Source organism: Pseudoliparis swirei, chromosome 6, assembly GCF_029220125.1.
Source record: "Pseudoliparis swirei isolate HS2019 ecotype Mariana Trench chromosome 6, NWPU_hadal_v1, whole genome shotgun sequence".
In the NCBI taxonomy this organism is placed as follows: Eukaryota; Metazoa; Chordata; class Actinopteri; order Perciformes; family Liparidae; genus Pseudoliparis; species Pseudoliparis swirei.
Window position 1 is genome coordinate 29,614,405 of NC_079393.1, and position 22,105 is coordinate 29,636,509.

A 22,105-nucleotide genomic window follows, 5' to 3' on the forward strand; every position below is an offset into this window, starting at 1 on the left:
CGATGTGCTTCTCACGCTGAGACGAAGAGCACAAGTTATGGAATCAGCTAGCCGCTAGTTAGCCAGCATGCTAACTCCCCCATGCTAATGTTACACTGGCCACAGATGATGCGGCGGCTAACGGTTCCTCTTCCTTCCCGCTCGGAGGAAACGTGTGCAGAATGTTCTGGACACTTGAATCTGGATCCATGTGACGAACTATCCGCCGTCTTCAGGTCTCTTGTTCTTCATTCTTTTCTTCCTCAGACCAACTCAGAGATCTGTTTCAACAAGCTGTGCACCGTCCCCGGCCTGAAGCCCGTGATGCCTTCAGGAGCCATGTACCTCATGGTGAGTATGTGGTTCACCTCATTTATAGCTGGAGTTATATCTAGAACAAACAAATCTCAAAATTGATATAAATAAGTGGAAGAAATCTGTTGAGTTTAATTAGGATGCTATTAGTATGTATTTCTCCATGGAATGATCTTTTTTATACTTCCACACTATTCATAGAGCTCCTCTGCCTCTAGGGGGCAGTGTTCCCAGTGATGTCATCCAAGTACCCGATAACCAGCGCGAACCTTTGTGGTTGAAAAAATAAAAATGTTTACACGGCGCTGTGCCATATGATTTAATATAGAATACATATCATTGTGTTTATGATCTCACACTTATATTTGAGTGAATATTTAGGAAATTACTATTTTAAAAAGATTTTTGAATTGATGCTACATTTTTTTATATATATTTTGTAATATATATATATATTTAAATATATATAATTTTAATATATATTAAAAAAATATATTTTTAAGTTTTAAGTTTATTACATATAAGTTTATTAAACATTCATTAGTTTATTACACGTTGGTTTGAATGTGAACTACATGTTAACGTGTTCCCGTCGGTCCAGGTCGGGATCGACATCTATCACTTTCCAGAGTTTAAGGACGACGTGGACTTCACCCAGCGGCTGGTGACGGAGCAGTCGGTGTTCTGCCTGCCGGCCTCAGTAAGAACCGCCCCCCCCCCCCCTGCACTCAGCATAAAGCTCTCCATGACCAGCGGTCCTGTGCCCCCCCCCCCCCCCCCCCCAGGCCTTTGAGTACCCCAACTTCTTTCGCATCGTGGTGACGGTGCCGGAGGAGATGATGGTGGAGGCCTGCGATCGGATCGGGGAGTTCTGCCAGCGCCACCATCGGCCCCGCAGCCGGGACAGCAACGACCTGGACCAGTGACGGGACCGGACCGCGACGGGACCGGACCCCGAAGAGGCCGGACTCAATGGACCTGACCGACGGACCGGACTGGACGGACCCTGACCTCAAGAGGCCGGACCCCGACGGGACCGGACCCCGAAGAGGCCGGACCCCGATGAGGCCGGACCCTGACGGGACCGGACCCCGACGGGACCGGACCCCGAATCAGCCGCTGCGTGTCCGGGGTCAGGAGGTCAGAGGGGGAGGAGCGACTCGTCCTTCAGGTGTAATTATTCTGCAATACCCAATATTTATGTTTTCTACAGGCAGCGTATAGATGTGACTTGTTGGTGTGTATTTATATGATGTGTGTGATGTCATCACAGGGCCCCGCCTGCTTCGCGTTCCCCATTCCAGGAAGTGAATATATGTATTTTAATATTCATTTTCATAAACAATAAGACGGTCGGCTGCATCGGCCTCCTGGTCACGTGGTGGTCCTTGTGTTTCATGTTACTGTCGGATTGAAACACACAGGTGTGTAAATATATATACACACATGTGTGTATAAAACAACAACTGTGTTTACTTTGTTCCTACCCAATAAAATCATGTTGACATGAGTACCAGAACACAGCGTGACGCGTGGCCATAGATCCAGAGATACATAGATCCAGAGATCCAGAGATACATAGATACATAGATACATAGATCCAGAGATACAGAGATACAGAGATCCATAGATACATAGATACATATATACAGAGATCCAGAGATACATAGATACATAGATCCAGAGATACAGAGATACAGAGATCCATAGATACAAAGATACATAGATACAAAGATACATAGATACATAGATACATAGATACATCGTTACATAGATACATAGATCCAGAGATACAGAGATCCATAGATCCATAGATCCAGAGATACATAGATCCATAGATACATAGATACATAGATACATAGATCCAGAGATACAGAGATACAGAGATCCATAGATACAAAGATACATAGATACAAAGATACATAGATACATAGATCCATAGATCCAGAGATACATAGATACATAGATACATAGATCCAGAGATACAGAGATACAGAGATCCATAGATACAAAGATACATAGATACATAGATCCATAGATACATAGATACAGAGATCCATAGATACATAGATCCAGAGATACATAGATCCATAGATACAGAGATACATAGATACATAGATCCAGAGATACATAGATACATAGATCCATAGATACATAGATCCAGAGATACATAGATCCATAGATCCAGAGATACAGAGATACATAGATACAGATACATAGATCCATAGATACATAGATACACAGATCCATAGATCCAGAGATACAGAGATACATAGATACATAGATCCATAGATACAGAGATACATAGATACATAGATACAGAGATACATAGATACATAGATACATAGTTCCAGAGATACATAGATACATAGATCCATAGATACATAGATCCAGAGATACATAGATCCATAGATCCAGAGATACAGAGAAACATAGATACATAGATACATAGATCCATAGATCCATAGATACATAGATACATAGATCCAGAGATACAGAGATCCAGAGATACAGAGATCCATAGATACATAGATCCAGAGATACAGAGATCCATAGATACAAAGATACATAGATACATAGATCCAGAGATACAGAGATCCATAAATCCAGAGATACATATATCCATAGATACATAGATACATAGATCCATAGATACAGATACATAGATACATAGATCCAGAGATACATAGATACATAGATCCATAGATACATAGATCCATAGAGCCAGAGATACAGAGATACATAGATACAGAGATACAGAGATACATAGATCCATAGATCCAGAGATACAGAGATCCATAGATACATAGATACATAGATCCAGAGATACATACATCCATAGATACATAGATACATAGATCCATAGATACATAGATCCAGAGATACATAGATCCATAGATCCAGAGATACAGAGAAACATAGATACATAGATACATAGATCCATAGATACATAGATACATAGATCCAGAGATACAGAGATCCAGAGATACAGAGATCCATAGATACATAGATACATAGATCCAGAGATCCAGAGATACAGAGATCCATAGATACAAAGATACATAGATACATAGATCCAGAGATACAGAGATCCATAGATACATAGATCCAGAGATACATAGATCCATAAATCCAGAGAACATATATCCATAGATACATAGATACATAGATCCATAGATACAGATACATAGATACATAGATCCAGAGATACATAGATACATAGATCCATAGATACATAGATCCATAGAGCCAGAGATACAGAGATACATAGATACAGAGATACAGAGATACATAGATCCATAGATACATAGATACATAGATCCAGAGATACATACATCCATAGATACATAGATCCATAGATACATAGATCCAGAGATACATAGATCCATAGATACATAGATACATAGATCCATAGATCCATAGATACATAGATCCAGAGATACATAGATCCATAGATACATAGATCCAGAGATACATAGATACATAGATCTATATATACATAGATCCATAGATACATAGATCCATAGATACATAGATACATAGAAACATAGATCCATAGATACATAGATACATAGATCCATAGATCCAGAGATCCATAGATCCATAGATCCAGAGATACATAGATCCAGAGATACATAGATACATAGATCCAGAGACACATAGATACATAGATCCATAGATCCATACATTCATAGATCCATAGATACATAGATACATAGATCCATAGATCCATAGATACATCCATAGATCCATAGATCCATAGATACATAGATCCAGAGATACATAGATACATATATCTATATATACATAGATCCAGAGATCCATAGATCCATAGATCCATAGATACATAGATACATAGATACATAGATCCATAGATACATAGATACATAGATACATATATCCATAGATACATAGATACATAGATACATAGATCCATAGATACATAGATACATAGATACAAAGATCCATAGATACATAGATACATAGATACATAGATCCATAGATACAGAGATACATAGATACATAGATACAAAGATCCATAGATACATAGATACATAGATACATATATACAAAGATCCATAGATACATAGATCCATAGATACATCCATAGATACATAGATCCAGAGATACATAGATCCATAGATACATAGCTCTATATTTACATAGATCCATAGATCCATAGATACATAGATCCATATATACATAGAGACATAGATCTATATATACATAGATACATAGATCTATATATACATAGATCCATAGATACATAGATATATATATACATAGATACATAGATCTATATATACATAGATCCATAGATACATAGATCTATATACATAGATCCATAGATACATAGATCTATATATACATAGATCCATAGATACATATGCTGGGTTTTTCTGTCACTCAGTGGATCGGCCTCATGGAGGACTGTTGGTGCTCCCCTCACCTTCCCTCTAGCGCCACCATGAGGTCGACATACGTGGTCTCAGGTAAATATACATATACATATATATATATATATATATATATATATATACATATTTATATATATATTACATATATGTATATATATTATATATATATATTATATATATATATATATAAATGTATATATATTTTTAAATGCTCCGCTGGCTCTGATGTCTCCGTAGCGGTTAAACATGAGATATAATTCATATTAAACATGAGATATAATTCATGTTGAACATGAGATATAATTCATATTAAACATGAGATATAATTCATATTAAACATGAGATATAATTCATTTCAAACATGAGATATTATATTATAATATAATATTATTTATTCACAGTAACGTTACATAAGTTTGACTGAGGGTTCCGATTCATAACTTCATATTTTAATTCAACTTTAACGTTGAACTCATGGTGTCTTTTTACTTTTGACCGAATTGTTTGCAATTACATGTGAAATATAACTATATATACATACAAATATATATCTAAATATATATGTATGTATATAACATATTTATATATAATCTAAATATTTATAAACAATATATATAAATGTTTCTATTTTGTACACAATATTAATACAATTATTGTATGATTATTTTATTTTGAATTGTGTGTATATAAATAAATAAATACACACACATATATATATTATACATATAAATATATATATATATATTTATATGTGTATATCCACACACACAATTCAAAATAAAATAATTATATTTAAAGCATAATAAAGCAGGGTTGTCATATTTTGTTTGACTAAAGAAATACTTCACAGTGAATAATTGGAGTAAACTCAGGAGCAGAACAGCTGATGTGGTGACGTCATCAAGTCAGCTGCTGAAAGAAAGACCCTCCTCCATCCTCTGGACTCCCAAGACCAGACTCCATAGAACGAAGGCCCGGCCGCCAGACGCCCGGCGGCGACCTCCCCTCCTGGATCTGGCTCCGGGAGGGGCCCCGGTCCCCCGGTCCGGGCGCGGTAGCTTCAGTCCATGGGCCGCCGTTCACCAGGGTTTGTAACCGCCTGGGCCCCGAGACCTGTTGGCCTTGGGGGACCCTTAAGGGCCTCAGGCCCCGGACGGCGAGCTCCAGGGTCACCTCTCAAACTCCTCCCACGTCTTATTTTAGTTGAAGATTGATTAGCGATGATCAAATCCTCCTCCGGTACGGCATCTAAGACCAACACTGCCCTCTAGTGGTGGACTGGAGACATTACACCAGGTGCTTTCATGACGCTGCCACCCGGCCTTTCTGTGTGTGTGTGTGTGTGTGTGTGTCTCTGTGTGTGTGTGTGTGTGTGTACACACTCCCACCCCTATGAGAAGAGTGACCTTTGCAACAGGCCCCTCCCCCTCACTTGTAGACATGCTGGTGAAGTGCTCTGTGTTGTCCAATAATTAACCACCAGACTGATAGAGCAACGAGAGCGAGCTCGGAGAGAGACAGGTCAGACAGACGAGCTCAGAGAGAGACAGGTCAGAGAGACGAGCTCAGAGAGAGACAGGTCAGACAGACGAGCACAGAGAGAGACAGGTCAGACAGACGAGCTCAGAGAGAGGAACAACGCTGACTCAGCAGAGTCAGGGGAGCAGAGGAAGTGTACGAGTGTGTGTACGAGTGTGTGTACGCGTGTGTGTATATGTGTGTGTACGAGTGTGTTTACAAGTGTGTTTACGAGTGTGTGTACAAGTGTGTAGCCACCGGCTGCTCGTCGTCTCCATGGAGGACGTGCAGGGCTCCAGGCGGGTGGAGCTGAATGACGGTACCTGGATGCCTCTCCTGGGTCTCGGGACGTGGAAGGTACTGCGACCTCTATCCGACCTCTACCCGACCACTATCCGACCTCTACCCGACCACTATCCGATCTCTATCCGACCTTTATCCGACCACTATCCGACCTCTACCCGACCACGATCCGATCTCTATCCGACCACTATACGACCTCTACCCGACCACTATCCGACCTCTACCCGACCACTATCCGATCTCTATCCGACCTCTATCCGACCACTATCCGACCTCTACCCGACCACTATCCGATCTCTATCCGACCTCTATCCTATCTCTATCCGACCTCTATCCGACCATTATCCGACCTCTACCCGACCACTATCCGATCTATATCCGACCTCTATCCGATCTCTATCCGACCTCTATCCGACCACTATCCGATCTCTATCCGACCTCTATCCGATCACTATCCGATCTCTATCCGACCTCTATCCAACCTCTATCTGAGCTCTATCCGACCTCTATCCGATCTCTATCCGATCTCTATCCGATCTCTATCCGACCACTATCCGATCTCTATCCGACCACTATCCGACCACTATCCGATCTCTATCCGATCTCTATCCGATCTCTATCCGACCACTATCCGATCTCTATCCGACCACTATCCGATCTCTATCCGACCAGTATCCGATCTCTATCCGATCTCTATCCGACCACTATCCGATCTCTATCCGATCTCTATCCGACCACTATCCGATCTCTATCCGACCACTATCCGATCTCTATCCAATCTCTATCCGACCTCTTCTCCACCGCGTTGATCAGTGTGTTGTTGCTGTGAGACTCTTTGTTCTTAAATGTGTCTGCAAGTTCATGTAGAGGGAATGAGTCTTTACTGAATGAGTCTTCACTGGAGGAGTCTTCACTGGAGGAGTCTTTACTGAAGGAGTCTTTACTGAAGGAGTCTTTACCGAATGAGTCTTTACTGAAGGATTCTTCATTGGAGGAGTCTTTACTGGAGGAGTCTTCACTGGAGGAGTCTTTACTGAAGGAGTCTTTACTGAAGGAGTCTTTACTGAAGGAGTCTTTACCGAATGAGTCTTTACTGAAGGAGTCTTTACTGAAGGATTCTTCATTGGAGGAGTATTTACTGGAGGAGTCTTCACTGGAGGAGTCTTTACTGAAGGAGTCTTTACTGAAGGGGTCTTTACTGGAGGAGTCTTTACTGAAGGAGTCTATACTGAAGGAGTCTTTACTGAAGGGGTCTTTACAGATGAGTATTTACCGGAGGAGTCTTTACTGAGGGAGTCTTTACTGAAGGGGTCTTTACTGAGAGAGTCTTTACTGAGGGGTCTTTACTGAATGAGTCTTTACTGGAGGAGTCTTTACTGGAGGAGTCTTTACTGAAGGGGTCTTTACTGGATGAGTCTTTACTGGAGGAGTCTTTACTGAGAGAGTCTTTACTGAGGGGTCTTTACTGAAGGAGTCTTTACTGAGAGAGTCTTTACTGAGGGGTCTTTACTGGAGGAGTCTTTACTGAAGGGGTCTTTACTGGATGAGTCTTTACTGGAGGAGTCTTTACTGGAGGAATCTTTACTGAAGGGGTCTTTACTGAGGAGTCTTTACTGAATGTGTCATCAACCAGAACTCACCAGTACAAAAATGATTTATTTCTAAACTGACAGATGTCCCCAGTGAGAGGATATGAAGAAGAGCATGGTGCCCCCAGCAACTCCACCCAACTCCACCCAACTCTACCTAACTCCACCCAACGCTACCCAACTCCACCTAACTCCACCCAACTCTACCTAACTCCACCCAACTCCAACCAACTCCACCCAACTCCACCCAACTCTACCCAACTCTACCCAACTCCACCCAACTCCACCTAACTCCACCCAACTCTACCCAACTCCACCCAACTCCACCCAACTCCACCTAACTCTACCCAACTCTACCTAACTCCACCCAACTCCACCCAACTCCAGCCAACTCTACCTAACTCCACCCAACTCCACCCAACTCTACCCAACTCCACCCAACTCTACCTAACTCCACCCAACTCCACCTACCCACCCAACTGCAGCCAACTCCAACCAACTCCACCTAACTCCACCCAACTCTACCCAACTCCACCCAACTCCACCCAACTCCACCTAACTCTACCCAACTCTACCTAACTCCACACAACTCCACCTAACTCCACCCAACTATACCTAACTCCACCTAAACTATACCTAACTCTACCCAACTCCACCTAACTCCACCCAACTATACCTAACTCACCCAACTATACCTAACTCAACCAACTTCACCTAACTCCACTCAACTATACCCAACTATACCTAACTCCACCCAACTCCACCCAACTCCACCTAACTCCACCCAACTATACCTAACTCCACCCAACTCCACCCAACTATACCTAACTCCACCCAACTCCACCCAACTCCACCTAACTCCACCTAACTCACCCAACTATACCTAACTCCACCAACTCCACCTAACTCCACCCAACTCTACCTAACTCCACCCAACTCCACCCAACTATACCTAACTCCACCCAACTCCACCAACTCCACCTAACGCCATCCAACTCCACCCAACTATACCTAACTCCACCCAACTATACCTAACTCCACCAACTCCACCTAACTCCACCCAACTCTACCTAACTCCACTCAACTCCACCTAACTCCACCCAACTATACCTAACTCTACCCAACTCCACCTAACTCCACCCAACTATACCTAACTCCACCCAACTCCACCTAACTCCACCCAACTATACCTAACTCCACCCAACTCCACCAACTCCACCTAACGCCATCCAACTCCACCCAACTATACCCAACTCCACCAAACTCCACCCAACTATACCTAACTCCACCCAACTCCACCTAACTCCACCCAACTATACCTAACTCCACCCAACTCCACCTAACTCCACCCAACTCCACCTAACTCACCCAACTATACCTAACTCCACCCAACTCTACATAACTCCACCCAACTCCACCCAACTCTACCCAACTACACCTAACTCCACCCAACTCCACCTAACTCCACCAACTCCACCTAACGCCACCCAACTCCACCCAACTATACCTAACTCCACAAACTCCACCTAATGCCATCCAACTCCACCCAACTTTACCCAACTGTACCCAACTCCACCCAACTCTACCCAACTCCACCCAACTCTACCCAACTCCACCCAACTCCTCCGAGGTATTTCATTGAGTGAGTGACCGTGTTCACTGACTCCAGGCCCAGTTGGATCTTCAGTGACGTGTCTCAGGAACAGGAAGTCACTCTAAGGGTCCACAGGTTGAGAGTTCGATACAATGATCACCTCATAGAACATATTCTCACCCGCACTGCCACTGTCATAATAAAGATGCACACAGACACACAAGGGTTCTTTCAGGGTTCTTTAAAGGCTTTGTGGTTCTACGTAGAACCATCACCTACTGAAGAACCATGCTTTCTTTTGAGACACCTTGATAGGTTCTTTCAAGAACTCTTTAGGGACATGGTTCTTTAAGCAACCCTGGTTTGAAAGGTTCTATGTGCAACCAGAACTGGTTCTTCTCTGGCATCCCTCTGAAGAACCTTGTTTGTATCTCCATGGTCCTGTGTGGTTCTGGGATGGGCCCATGTGATCAAATCGTTGGCTTCTTGCAGTCCTCCCATCTCCCCCGCACCACCTCGGTCCAGGGCGCGGTGGAGGCCGCCATCGCGGCGGGCTATCGCCACATCGACACCGCCCACAGCTACCGGAACGAGGTGGACATCGGCAAGGCGCTGCGCTCCAAGGTGCAGCAGGGCGTCGTCCGGCGGGAGGACATGTTCGTGGTCAGTAAGGTGGGTCGCAGCACGTCAACCTACAGGTCCGGCTCGGCGTGAAAGGACGCGCACACCGGCCTCCGGGGTGAAAGTCCTGTGTTTGTGTGACAACTCGACTCTTGACCTCGTCACATGCTCCCCCACTCACTCTCTCATGCTCTGTTCTCTGAAGCCTCCTGCCCCTCTGTGTGTATGTGTGTGCAGCTGTGGTGTACCCATCATGCCCCAGAGGACATCCCAAAATGCCTGGACCAGTCCCTGAAGGACCTCCAGCTGGACTACCTGGACCTTTACCTCGTGCACTTCCCCGTTGGCCTAAAGGTGAAGCGGCACATCCACACTCACACAGTCACGACTCGGACACACACAGAGCTCCAGTCCAGAGGTCAACATGTGCCAGATCTTCTCGCTGAACAAAACAACGGTTTCCCTCCGCGTTCGTCGGCGTTTTTGCTTTTCAAAAACAACATTTCCCCTTCTGTTAACGGAGCGTTGTTCATTCTGAGTGTTTCACCACCGGTCTCCAGAACTTTGTACATTGACAATATTCCCAACATATCCCTTCATTCAATGAGTATTTTCAGTTTCTTTCTGTGGCTCTAAAGTCTGAAGCCCCTGTGAGGGGCATCGAGTTATGTCACAACATGCCACATCTCAAGAAGCTTCTGTTGGACTCTTCTCAGAATACGGGAGACGAGCTTTTCCCAAAGAAGGACGGCGTGATGCTGACGTCTGACATCGACTACGTGGACGTCTGGAGGGTGAGGGCCGTCACGGGGAATCATGTGACGGAGAGGCGAAGGAGATGAACCACTAGTTCTGCTCTGTACTTGTTGAGGACACACAGACGCCCTGGTGTTTGTGTTCATGACACGATATCGTATATTTATATTGATAAAACACCCCTCACGGCTCCTCTGTGTGGCTGTCTCCAGGGGATGGAAGCCCTGCAGGCCTCGGGCAAGGTGAGGAGCATCGGGGTGTCCAACTTCAGCACCCTGCAGCTGGAGAGACTGCTGGCTCTGTGCAGGGTGCCCCCTGCTGTCAACCAGGTGCTACTGCATGCTCGTCCATTCATCCTGATGTACCCTTTATGAGCATGACCCAGACTTCTGTTTTGGTACAAGTAAACACGAAGTGGGTGGTTTGACCTCGTTTAATGTTTAAACAATGAAAGATTTTAAATGTAAGATCGTTTAAATGTCATTTAATAATTCCCCTTGTGTTTGGTGTTTTCTGATCCGTAGGTTGAGCTTCATCCCTACTTGGTGCAGACGGAGATGATCGACTTCTGTCACTCCAAGAACATCGCCCTGACGGCCTACAGCCCCTTCGGCTCGCCGCAGAGACCCCCACAGATGTGATATATATATATATATATATATGGTTTTATATTTCTATATAAACATATATATTTCTATATGTTTATATATTTCTATGTATATATATGTTTAAATATTTCTCTCTATATTTATATGTATATTTATATATATATTAATATATTTATTGTATATGTTTTTATGTTTATATATTTATATACAGTATATATAAATATAGATAACAAATATATTTATATGTTTATATCTTTTTATAAATATTTATATATTTATTTACATATATATATTTAGATATAAATATATCAACATATATATAAAAATATATCAATATACATATATAAACATATGTATAAATATATAAACAAATATATATATGTTTTTATATGTATAAATATATAAACATATATATGTTTTTATATGTATAAATATATAAACATATATATATATGTTTGTATATTAAAATGTAAACATGTGTATAAATATATAAACAAATATATATATGTGTTTTTATATGTATAAATATATATAAACATGCATGTATGTGTGTGTGGCCCTTGTAAAGTGCTTGTAACGGTTTCTGTCTGCCTGGTGTGATCTGGTCTCTGGTCTACAGGTTCAGAGGAGACCTGGATCCACATCGGCTCCTGGAGGAACCAGTCGCAGCCGGTATCGCCCAGAAGCATCGACGCAGCACTGCACAGGTGAGTGTGTCTCCTGTGGTCCAGGTGTGTGTGTGTGTGTGTAACAGCGGTGTTCTCCCAGGTGTTGCTCAGGTACCACGTGCAGCAGGGCATCGCCGTCATCCCTAAGAGCGACAAGCCTCATCGCATCCTGGAGAACACAAAGGTGAGCCCCACGAGTTGTGGATGTTTGGAACTTTGCAACCAACCAATGAACAGAAGTTATGATGTGTGGAATGTGAAGGGGTCACGTAGAAACAACGCATAGGACCCACAGTAAGCCCCGCCCCCAAAGCACCCCCTGCTTCATGGTCTGTTTGACTCCGGACCATCAGGTCTGAATCCATGTCTACGACTAATTATTCATCATGTCATATTCATTATTTATTTATTTATCTGGTCACATGACATCTATTGTTCATCTGGTCACATGACATCTATTGTTCATCTCGTCACATGACATCTATTGTTCACCTGGTCACATGACATCTATTGTTCATCTGGTCACATGACATCTATTGTTCAACTGGTCACATGACATCTATTGTTCACCTGGTCACATGACATCTACTGTTCATCTGGTCACATGACATCTATTGTTCATCTGGTCACATGACATCTATTGTTCATCTGGTCACATGACATCTATTGTTCATCTGGTCACATGACATCTATTGTTCATCTGGTCACATCTACTGTTCATCTGGTCACATGACATCTATTGTTCACCTGGTCACATGACTGTTACGATCTCAGACACTTAGGAAGTAGGACCCAATTGCACGACCCGGGAGACAGAGATAAAGTATTTGTAAGTACTTTATTTTTCGGTTCTGCCGTGAACAAAATGAAAGCGCTCACGTAGTGAGGGATCAAAAACTTTTCAAGAGCACAACATAACCCGACCTGATCATGGCAAAAGACCAGACGAACTGACAAGGAACACTGGGAGACAGGGGAATTTAAGCACATGGTAACAAGACACAGGTGGGACCAATCAGGGACGGGGCTGACACTGATGAGCATAGGAGACAGGTGTGATGACAGGTGAACACAATCAGGAAGCCTGGAATGAGAGAAAGCGAACATAAATGTCATGAACCTCTCTAGCATATCTGTCGGTGCACAACAATGACATCTATTGTTCACCTGGTCACATGACATCTATTGTTCACCTGGTCACATGACATCTATTGTTCATCTGGTCACATGACATCTATTGTTCATCTAGTCACATGACATCTATTGTTCATCTGGTCACATGACATCTATTGTTCATCTGGTCACATGACATCTATTGTTCATCTAGTCACATGACATCTATTGTTCACCTGGTCACATGACATCTATTGTTCATCTGGTCACATGACATCTATTGTTCACCTGGTCACATGACATCTATTGTTCATCTAGTCACATGACATCTATTGTTCACCTGGTCACATGACATCTACTGTTCATCTGGTCACATGACATCTATTGTTCATCTGGTCACATGACATCTATTGTTCACCTGGTCACATGACATCTACTGTTCATCTGGTCACATGACATCTATTGTTCACCTGGTCACATGACATCTATTGTTCATCTGGTCACATGACATCTATTGTTCACCTGGTCACATGACATCTATTGTTCATCAGGTCACATGACATCTATTGTTCATCTAGTCACATGACATCTATTGTTCATCTAGTCACATGACATCTATTGTTCATCTGGTCACATGACATCTATTGTTCATCTGGTCACATGACATCTATTGTTCATCTGGTCACATGACATCTATTGTTCACCTGGTCACATGACATCTATTGTTCATCTGGTCACATGACATCTATTGTTCATCTGGTCACATGACATCTATTGTTCATCTGGTCACATGACATCTATTGTTCATCTGGTCACATGACATCTATTGTTCATCTAGTCACATGACATCTATTGTTCATCTAGTCACATGACATCTATTGTTCATCTGGTCACATGACATCTATTGTTCATCTGGTCACATGACATCTATTGTTCATCTGGTCACATGACATCTATTGTTCACCTGGTCACATGACATCTAATGTTCATCTGGTCACATGACATCTATTGTTCTTCTGGTCACATGACATCTATTGTTCTTCTGGTCACATGACATCTATTGTTCACCTGGTCACATGACATCTAGTGTTCATCTGGTCACATGACATCTATTGTTCACCTGGTCACATGACATCTATTGTTCATCTGGTCACATGACATCTATTGTTCATCTGGTCTCATGACATCTATTGTTCACCTGGTCACATGACATCTATTGTTCACCTGGTCACATGACATCTATTGTTCATCTAGTCACATGACATCTATTGTTCATCTGGTCACATGACATCTATTGTTCATGTGGTCACATGACATCTATTGTTCATCTGGTCACATGACATCTATTGTTCATCTAGTCACATGACATCTATTGTTCACCTGGTCACATGACATCTATTGTTCATCTGGTCACATGACATCTATTGTTCATCTGGTCACATGACATCTATTGTTCATCTGGTCACATGACATCTATTGTTCATGTGGTCACATGACATCTATTGTTCATCTAGTCACATGACATATATTGTTCATCTGGTCACATGACATCTATTGTTCATCTAGTCACATGACATCTATTGTTCATCTGGTCACATGACATCTATTGTTCATCTGGTCACATGACATCTATTGTTCACCTGGTCACATGACATCTATTGTTCACCTGGTCACATGACATATATTGTTCATCTGGTCACATGACATCTATTGTTCACCTGGTCACATGACATCTATTGTTCTGCAGATCTTTGACTTCCGCCTGACGGAGGAGGACTTGGGGGCCCTCAGGGGCCTGGACCGCGGCTGGAGGGCCTGTGTGGTGGAGGAGTAAGTGGCCCTGATGCATGTTGCTCAGACAGCCGTTCCCACGGTGACCGCCGATGTTCCGTTTTCAGGACCAAGTCTCATCCGTACTACCCCTTCGGATGAGGCCGTCAGGGGGCGGAGCCTAGAGACGCCACAGCGGATGCACTGCTGGACTCGGGGCGACACGGTGTCTCCCTGGAGCCCGGAAGAGCAGAATGTGAAGATCTTTCAAATGTGACCTCATGGACCCATGAGCGGTGAGGAGTGTGTGTGTGTGCATCTGCATTGTTGCGTCACAATTAAAGACGAGTCGTCAGGCTGAGACTCACAAAATGATGTTTTTTTTATTACAACACACACCATCCTGGTGGAGGGGCCTCCACCCGGACACACGACCGTCTCCAGAGGTCACGTTGAAAATAAAGATAAACAGGAGGAAGTGACATCATCTCAGGAACACCTGGAGGAGGAACTTCCTCTCAAAGGTCAAACTGATCACAATGTGGAGGTCAACTGCAACTTGACTGGCTTTGGGGGGGTGTGTTCTCCTCTCGGAGGTCTGGCCCCCAAGGTATCCTCTAGGTCTGTACATGTTGGTCTGGAGGGGTCAGCCCACTGGAGGTCTGTACATGTTGGTCTGGAGGGGTCAGCCCACTGGAGGTCCTCTAGGAGGTCTGTGCATGTTGGTCTGGAGGGGTCAGCCCACTGGAGGTCCTCTAGGAGGTCTGTACATGTTGGTCTGGAGGGGTCAGCCCACTGGAGGTCCTCTAGGAGGTCTGTACATGTTGGTCTGGAGGGGTCAGCCCACTGGAGGTCCTCTAGGAGGTCTGTACATGTTGGTCTGGAGGGGTCAGCCCACTGGAGGTCCTCTAGGAGGTCTGTACATGTTGGTCTGGAGGGGTCAGCCCACTGGAGGTCCTCTAGGAGGTCTGTACATGTTGGTCTGGAGGGGTCAGCCCACTGGAGGTCCTCTAGGAGGTCTGTACATGTTGGTCTGGAGGGGTCAGCCCACTGGAGGTCCTCTAGGAGGTCTGTACATGTTGGTCTGGAGGGGTCAGCCCACTGGAGGTCCTCTAGGAGGTCTGTACATGTTGGTCTGGAGGGGTCAGCCCACTGGAGGTCCTCTAGGAGGTCTGTACATGTTGGTCCGGAGGTGTCAGCCCACTGGAGGTCCTCTAGGAGGTCTGTACATGTTGGTCCGGAGGGGTCAGCCCACTGGAGGTCCTCTAGGAGGTCTGTGCATGTTGGTCTGGAGGGGTCAGCCCACTGGAGGTCCTCTAGGTCTGTACATGTTGGTCTGGAGGGGTCAGCCCACTGGAGGTCCTCTAGGTCTGTACATGTTGGTCTGGAGGGGTCAGCCCACTGGAGGTCCTCTAGGAGGTCTGTACACATGTTGGTCTGGAGGGGTCAGCCCACTGGAGGTCCTCTAGGAGGTCTATACATGTTGGTCTGGAGGGGTCAGCCCACTGGAGGTCCTCTAGGAGGTCTGTACATGTTGGTCTGGAGGGGTCAGCCCACTGGAGGTCCTCTAGGAGGTCTGTACATGTTGGTCTGGAGGGGTCAGCCCACTGGAGGTCCTCTAGGAGGTCTGTACATGTTGGTCTGGAGGGGTCAGCCCACTGGAGGTCCTCTAGGAGGTCTGTACATGTTGGTCTGGAGGGGTCAGCCCACTGGAGGTCCTCTAGGAGGTCTGTACATGTTGGTCTGGAGGGGTCAGCCCACTGGAGGTCCTCTAGGAGGTCTGTACATCAGATGTTCCTCTAGAAGACCTGACCCTGGTCTCTGCTGCTCCGTGGGTGACCTCCCCGCCGTCCCCGGTCCCTTCCTCTCCTCTGGAGGCGGTGGCGAGGGCCTCACGGTGCACTTGGGCAGGTCGGGTCCTCTGGCCCACGCGTCGCGGTCGGGGTCGTACACCTGCGTGGCCCTGGAGAACGCCATGCTCTCCCAGCTGTAGCCCCCCAGCACGTAGATGCGGCCGGCCCAGACGGCGAGCCCCGCCTCGCTGCGGTCGCAGGGCGCCGTCCGGGCTGCTGGGAGTCGTGACCGCGATGTAGAACCTCCACCGTAAAGGATGTCGGCGGGATTAAAACGCGCCCTCGTCGCCGAAACATTGTCGCTGCCCCGATGGGCGTGGCCCGTGGTCCTGCCTGGGGGTGGTTGGCGACCGGCCATGCGGTGCTTCAGTGGTCAACAACTGCTCAGGCGTTCGGCCTCGCTCAAATGTCTGGTGGTCGTGGCGTGCCCTTGCAGTGGTGCTCAGGGCCCTCTAGTGGGCGTGGTACAGGTGGGCGCCTGAGTGGTGGCAGTGGTACCACCGGGCAGGTGGGCGTGCAGTGGGAGTGAACAGCGCCTCTAGTGGGGGCAGTGGTACAGGTGGGGCGTGCCCTCTGGGGGGCAGTGGTACTACAGGTGGGGTATCCTCTAGTGAGGCAGTGGTACAACAGGTGGGCGTGCCCTCTAGTGGGGGCAGTGGTACTACAGGTGGGGCGTGCCCCAGTGTGGTACTCAGGTGGGGGGCAGTGGTACTGGGTGGGCGTGCCTCTGGGGGGCAGTGGTACTACAGGTGGGGCGTGCCTCTGAGTGAGGCAGTGGTCCTGGACAGGTGGGCGTACAGGTGGGGTGTGTCCCTCTGGTGGGGGCAGTGGTACTACAGGTGGGCGCAGTGGGCGGTGGGCCCTCTGGTGGGGGCAGTGGTCACAGGTCCCTCTAGTGGGGGCAGTGGTACTGGCAGTGGTACTACAGGTGGGCGTGCTCCTCTGGTGGGCAGTGGTACTACAGGTGGGGCTCCTCTAGTGGGGCAGTGGTCTACAGGTGGGCTCTAGTGGGGCAGTGGTACTACAGGTGGGTGCCCTCTGGGGGGCAGTGGTACTACAGGTGGGGGTGGGCCCTCTAGTGGGGCAGTGGTACTACAGGTGGGGCGCCCTCTGGTGGGGCAGTGGTACTACAGGTGGGGTGTGCCTCTGGTGAGCAGTGGTACTACAGGTGGGGCGTGCCCTCTGGTGGGGCAGTGGTACTACAGGTGGGCCCAGTGGGGCAGTGGTACTACAGGTGGGGCGTGCCTCTAGTGGGGGCAGTGGTACTACAGGTGGGCGTGCCCTCTGGTGGGGGCAGTGGTACGGCAGTGGTACTACAGGTGGGCGTGCCCTCTGGGGCGTGCCTCTGGTGGGGCAGTGGTACTACAGGTGGGGCGTGCCTCTGGTGGGGGCAGTGGTACTACAGGTGGGCGTGCCCCTCTGGGGGGCAGTGGTACTACAGGTGGGCGTGTCCCTCTGGTGGGGCAGTGGTACTACAGGTGGGGCGTGCCTCTAGTGGGGCAGTGGTACTACAGGTGGCGCCCTCTGAGTGGGGGCAGTGGTACTACAGGTGGGCGTGCCCTCTGGTGGGGCAGTGGTACTACAGGTGGGCGTGCCCTCTAGTGGGGGCAGTGGTACTACAGGTGGGGGGCGTGCCCTCTGGTGGGGGCAGTGGTACTACAGGTGGGGCGTGCCTCTAGTGGGGGCAGTGGTACTACAGGTGGGGCGTGCCCTCTAGGTGGGGCGTGCCCTCTAGTGGGGGCAGTGGTACTACAGGTGGGCGTGCCCCTCTAGTGGGGGCAGTGGTACTACAGGTGGGCGTGCCTCTGGTGGGGCAGTGGTACTACAGGTGGGGCGTGCCCTCTGGTGGGGGCAGTGGTACTACAGGTGGGCGTGCCCTCTGGTGGGGGCAGTGGTACTACAGGTGGGCGTGCCCTCTGGTGGGGGCAGTGGTACTACAGGTGGGGCGTGCCCTCTAGTGGGGGCAGTGGTACTACAGGTGGGGCGTGCCCTCTGGTGGGGGCAGTGGTACTACAGGTGGGGTGTGCCCTCTAGTGGGGCAGTGGTACAGGTGGGCCCCTCTGGTGGGGGCAGTGGTACTACAGGTGGGCGTGCCCTCTAGTGGGGGCAGTGGTACTACAGGTGGGCGTGCCCTCTAGTGGGGGCAGTGGTACTACAGGTGGGCGTGCCCTCTGAGTGGGGGCAGTGGTACTACAGGTGGGGTGTGCCCTCTGGTGGGGGCAGTGGTACTACAGGTGGGCGTGCCCTCTGGTGGGGGCAGTGGTACTACAGGTGGGCGTGCCCTCTAGTGGGGGCAGTGGTACTACAGGTGGGCGTGCCCTCTAGTGGGGGGCAGTGGTACTACAGGTGGGCGTGCCCTCTAGTGGGGGCAGTGGTACTACAGGTGGGCGTGCCCCTCTGGTGGGGGCAGTGGTACTACAGGTGGGGTGTGTCCCTCTAGTGGGGGGCAGTGGTACTACAGGTGGGGCGTGCCCCTCTAGTGGGGGGCAGTGGTACTACAGGTGGGGCGTGCCTCTCTAGATGGGGGAAGTGGCACTACAGGTGGGGCGTGCCCTCTAGTGGGGGCAGTGGTACTACAGGTGGGCGTGCCCTCTGGTGGGGAGCAGTGGTACTACAGGTGGGGTGTGTCCCTCTAGTGGGGGGCAGTGATACTACAGGTGGGCGTGCCCTCTGGTGGGGGCAGTGGTACTACAGGTGGGCGTGCCCTCTAGTGGGGGCAGTGGTACTACAGGTGGGGCGTGCCTCTGGTGGGGGCAGTGGTACTACAGGTGGGGCGTGCCCCTCTAGTGGGGGGCAGTGGTCCTACAGGTGGGGTGTGTCCCTCTAGTGGGGGGCAGTGATACTACAGGTGGGGCGTGCTCCTCTAGTGGGGCGTGCCCCTCTAGTGGGGGGCAGTGGTACTACAGGTGGGGCGTGCCCCTCTGGTGGGGGCAGTGGTACTACAGGTGGGCGTGCCCTCTGGTGGGGCCAGTGGTACTACAGGTGGGGCGTGCCCCTCTGGTGGAGGGCAGTGGTACTACAGGTGGGGCGTGCCCCTCTAGTGGGGGGCAGTGGTACTACAGGTGGGCGTGCCTCTGGTGGGGGCAGTGGTACTACAGGTGGGGCGTGCCCCTCTAGTGGGGGCAGTGGTACTACAGGGTGGGCGTGCCCCTCTAGTGGGGGGCAGTGGTACTACAGGTGGGGCGTGCCCCTCTAGTGGGGGGCAGTGGTACTACAGGTGGGGCGTGCCCCTCTAGTGGAGGGCAGTGGTACTACAGGTGGGGTGCCCTCTAGTGGGGGCAGTGGTCCTACAGGTGGGGCGTGTCCCTCTGGTGGAGGGCAGTGGTACTACAGGTGGGGCGTGCTCTAGTGGGGAGCAGTGGTACTACAGGTGGGCGTGCCTCTAGTGGGGGCAGTGGTACTACAGGTGGGGCGTGCCCCTCTAGTGGGGGGCAGTGGTACTACAGGTAGGCGTGCCCTCTGGTGGGGGCAGTGGTACTACAGGTGGGCGTGCCTCTAGTGGGGCAGTGGTACTACAGGTGGGGCGTGCCCTCTGGTGGGGGCAGTGGTACTACAGGTGGGCGTGCCCCTCTGGTGGGGGCAGTGGTACCACAGGTGGGTCGTGCTCCTCTAGTGGGGGACAGTGGTCCTACAGGTGGGCGTGCCCTCTGGTGGGGGCAGTGGTACTACAGGTGGGCGTGTCCCTCTGGTGGGGGCAGTGGTACTACAGGTGGGCGTGTCCCTCTAGTGGGGGGCAGTGGTCCTACAGGTGGGGCGTGCCCCTCTAGTGGGGGGCAGTGGTACTACAGGTGGGGCGTGCCCCTCTAGTGGGGAGCAGTGGTACTACAGGTGGGGCGTGCTCCTCTAGTGGGGAGCAGTGGTACTACAGGTGGGGCGTGCCCCTCTAGTGGGGAGCAGTGGTACTACAGGTGGGCGTGCCCTCTGGTGGGAGCAGTGGTACTACAGGTGGGGCGTGCTCCTCTAGTGGGGAGCAGTGGTACTACAGGTGGGGCGTGCCCCTCTAGTGGGGGGCAGTGGTCCTACAGGTGGGGCGTGTCCCTCTAGTGGGGGGCAGTGGTCCTACAGGTGGGGCGTGCTCCTCTAGTGGGGGGCAGTGGTACTACAGGTGGGGCGTGCCCCTCTAGTGGGGAGCAGTGGTACTACAGGTGGGGCGTGCCCCTCTAGTGGGGGGCAGTGGTCCTACAGGTGGGGCGTGCTCCTCTGGTGGGGGGCAGTGGTACTACAGGTGGGGCGTGTCCCTCTAGTGGGGGCAGTGGTACTACAGGTGGGCGTGCCCTCTGGTGGGGGCAGTGGTACTACAGGTGGGCGTGCCCTCTGGTGGGGAGCAGTGGTACTACAGGTGGGACGTGCCCCTCTAGTGGGGGGCAGTGGTACTACAGGTGGGGCGTGCTCTAGTGGGGAGCAGTGGTACTACAGGTGGGACGTGCCCCTCTAGTCGGGGGCAGTGGTACTACAGGTGGGGTGCCCTCTGGTGGGGGCAGTGGTACTACAGGTGGGGCGTGCCTCTGGTGGGGGCAGTGGTACTACAGGTGGGGCGTGCCCTCTGGTGGGGGCAGTGGTACTACAGGTGGGCGTGCTCTAGTGGGGGCAGTGGTACTACAGGTGGGCGTGCCCTCTAGTGGGGGCAGTGGTACTACAGGTGGGGCGTGCCCCTCTGGTGGGGGCAGTGGTACTACAGGTAGTGGTACTACAGGTGGGGCGTGCCCTCTGGTGGGGGCAGTGGTACTACAGGTGGGCGTGCCCTCTGGTGGGGCAGTGGTACTACAGGTGGGGCGTGCCCCTCTGGTGGGGGCAGTGGTACTACAGGTGGGGCGTGCCCTCTAGTGGGGGCAGTGGTACTACAGGTGGGCGTGCCCTCTGGTGGGGCAGTGGTACTACAGGTGGGCGTGCCCCTCTGGTGGGGGCAGTGGTACTACAGGTGGGGCGTGCCTCTAGTGGGGGCAGTGGTACTACAGGTGGGCGTGCCTCTAGTGGGGGCAGTGGTACTACAGGTGGGGCGT

The 22,105-nt window shown here is 49.1% G+C and overlaps 2 protein-coding genes across 4 annotated transcripts in view; both read left to right on the forward strand.

The window, feature by feature from the left end:
- The first annotated feature begins 6 nt into the window (after window positions 1–6).
- On the forward strand, window positions 7–1,813 carry tat (tyrosine aminotransferase). Of its 2 annotated transcripts, none has more exons than XM_056415701.1 (4): window positions 7–330; window positions 896–994; window positions 1,080–1,256; window positions 1,314–1,813. In XM_056415701.1, exons 1-3 carry the CDS (start codon window positions 82–84, stop codon window positions 1,218–1,220), a joined length of 489 nt encoding a protein of 162 aa, XP_056271676.1. In that variant the 5' UTR covers window positions 7–81; the 3' UTR covers window positions 1,221–1,256; window positions 1,314–1,813. The 2 variants fall into 2 exon arrangements, with proteins under 2 accessions (XP_056271676.1, XP_056271677.1); XM_056415702.1 differs by having other exon boundaries at window positions 1,346–1,813.
- Window positions 1,814–6,421: 4,608 nt separating this feature from the next.
- The window catches only part of zgc:56622 (uncharacterized protein LOC326033 homolog), a 218,308-nt gene continuing 202,624 nt past the window's right edge, over window positions 6,422–22,105 (forward strand). The window contains exons 1-8 of one of the 2 annotated variants that reach the window (XM_056417685.1): window positions 6,422–6,587; window positions 10,209–10,388; window positions 10,575–10,691; window positions 11,054–11,131; window positions 11,306–11,422; window positions 11,618–11,730; window positions 12,321–12,408; window positions 12,470–12,553. In XM_056417685.1, coding sequence (XP_056273660.1) covers window positions 6,507–6,587; window positions 10,209–10,388; window positions 10,575–10,691; window positions 11,054–11,131; window positions 11,306–11,422; window positions 11,618–11,730; window positions 12,321–12,408; window positions 12,470–12,553 — 858 coding nt within the window. In that variant the 5' untranslated portion in view covers window positions 6,422–6,506. Of the gene's footprint in view, window positions 6,588–10,208; window positions 10,389–10,574; window positions 10,692–11,053; window positions 11,132–11,305; window positions 11,423–11,617; window positions 11,731–12,320; window positions 12,554–15,229; window positions 15,312–22,105 lie in introns of those variants that run through there. The other variant, XM_056417686.1, reaches the window with a different exon arrangement.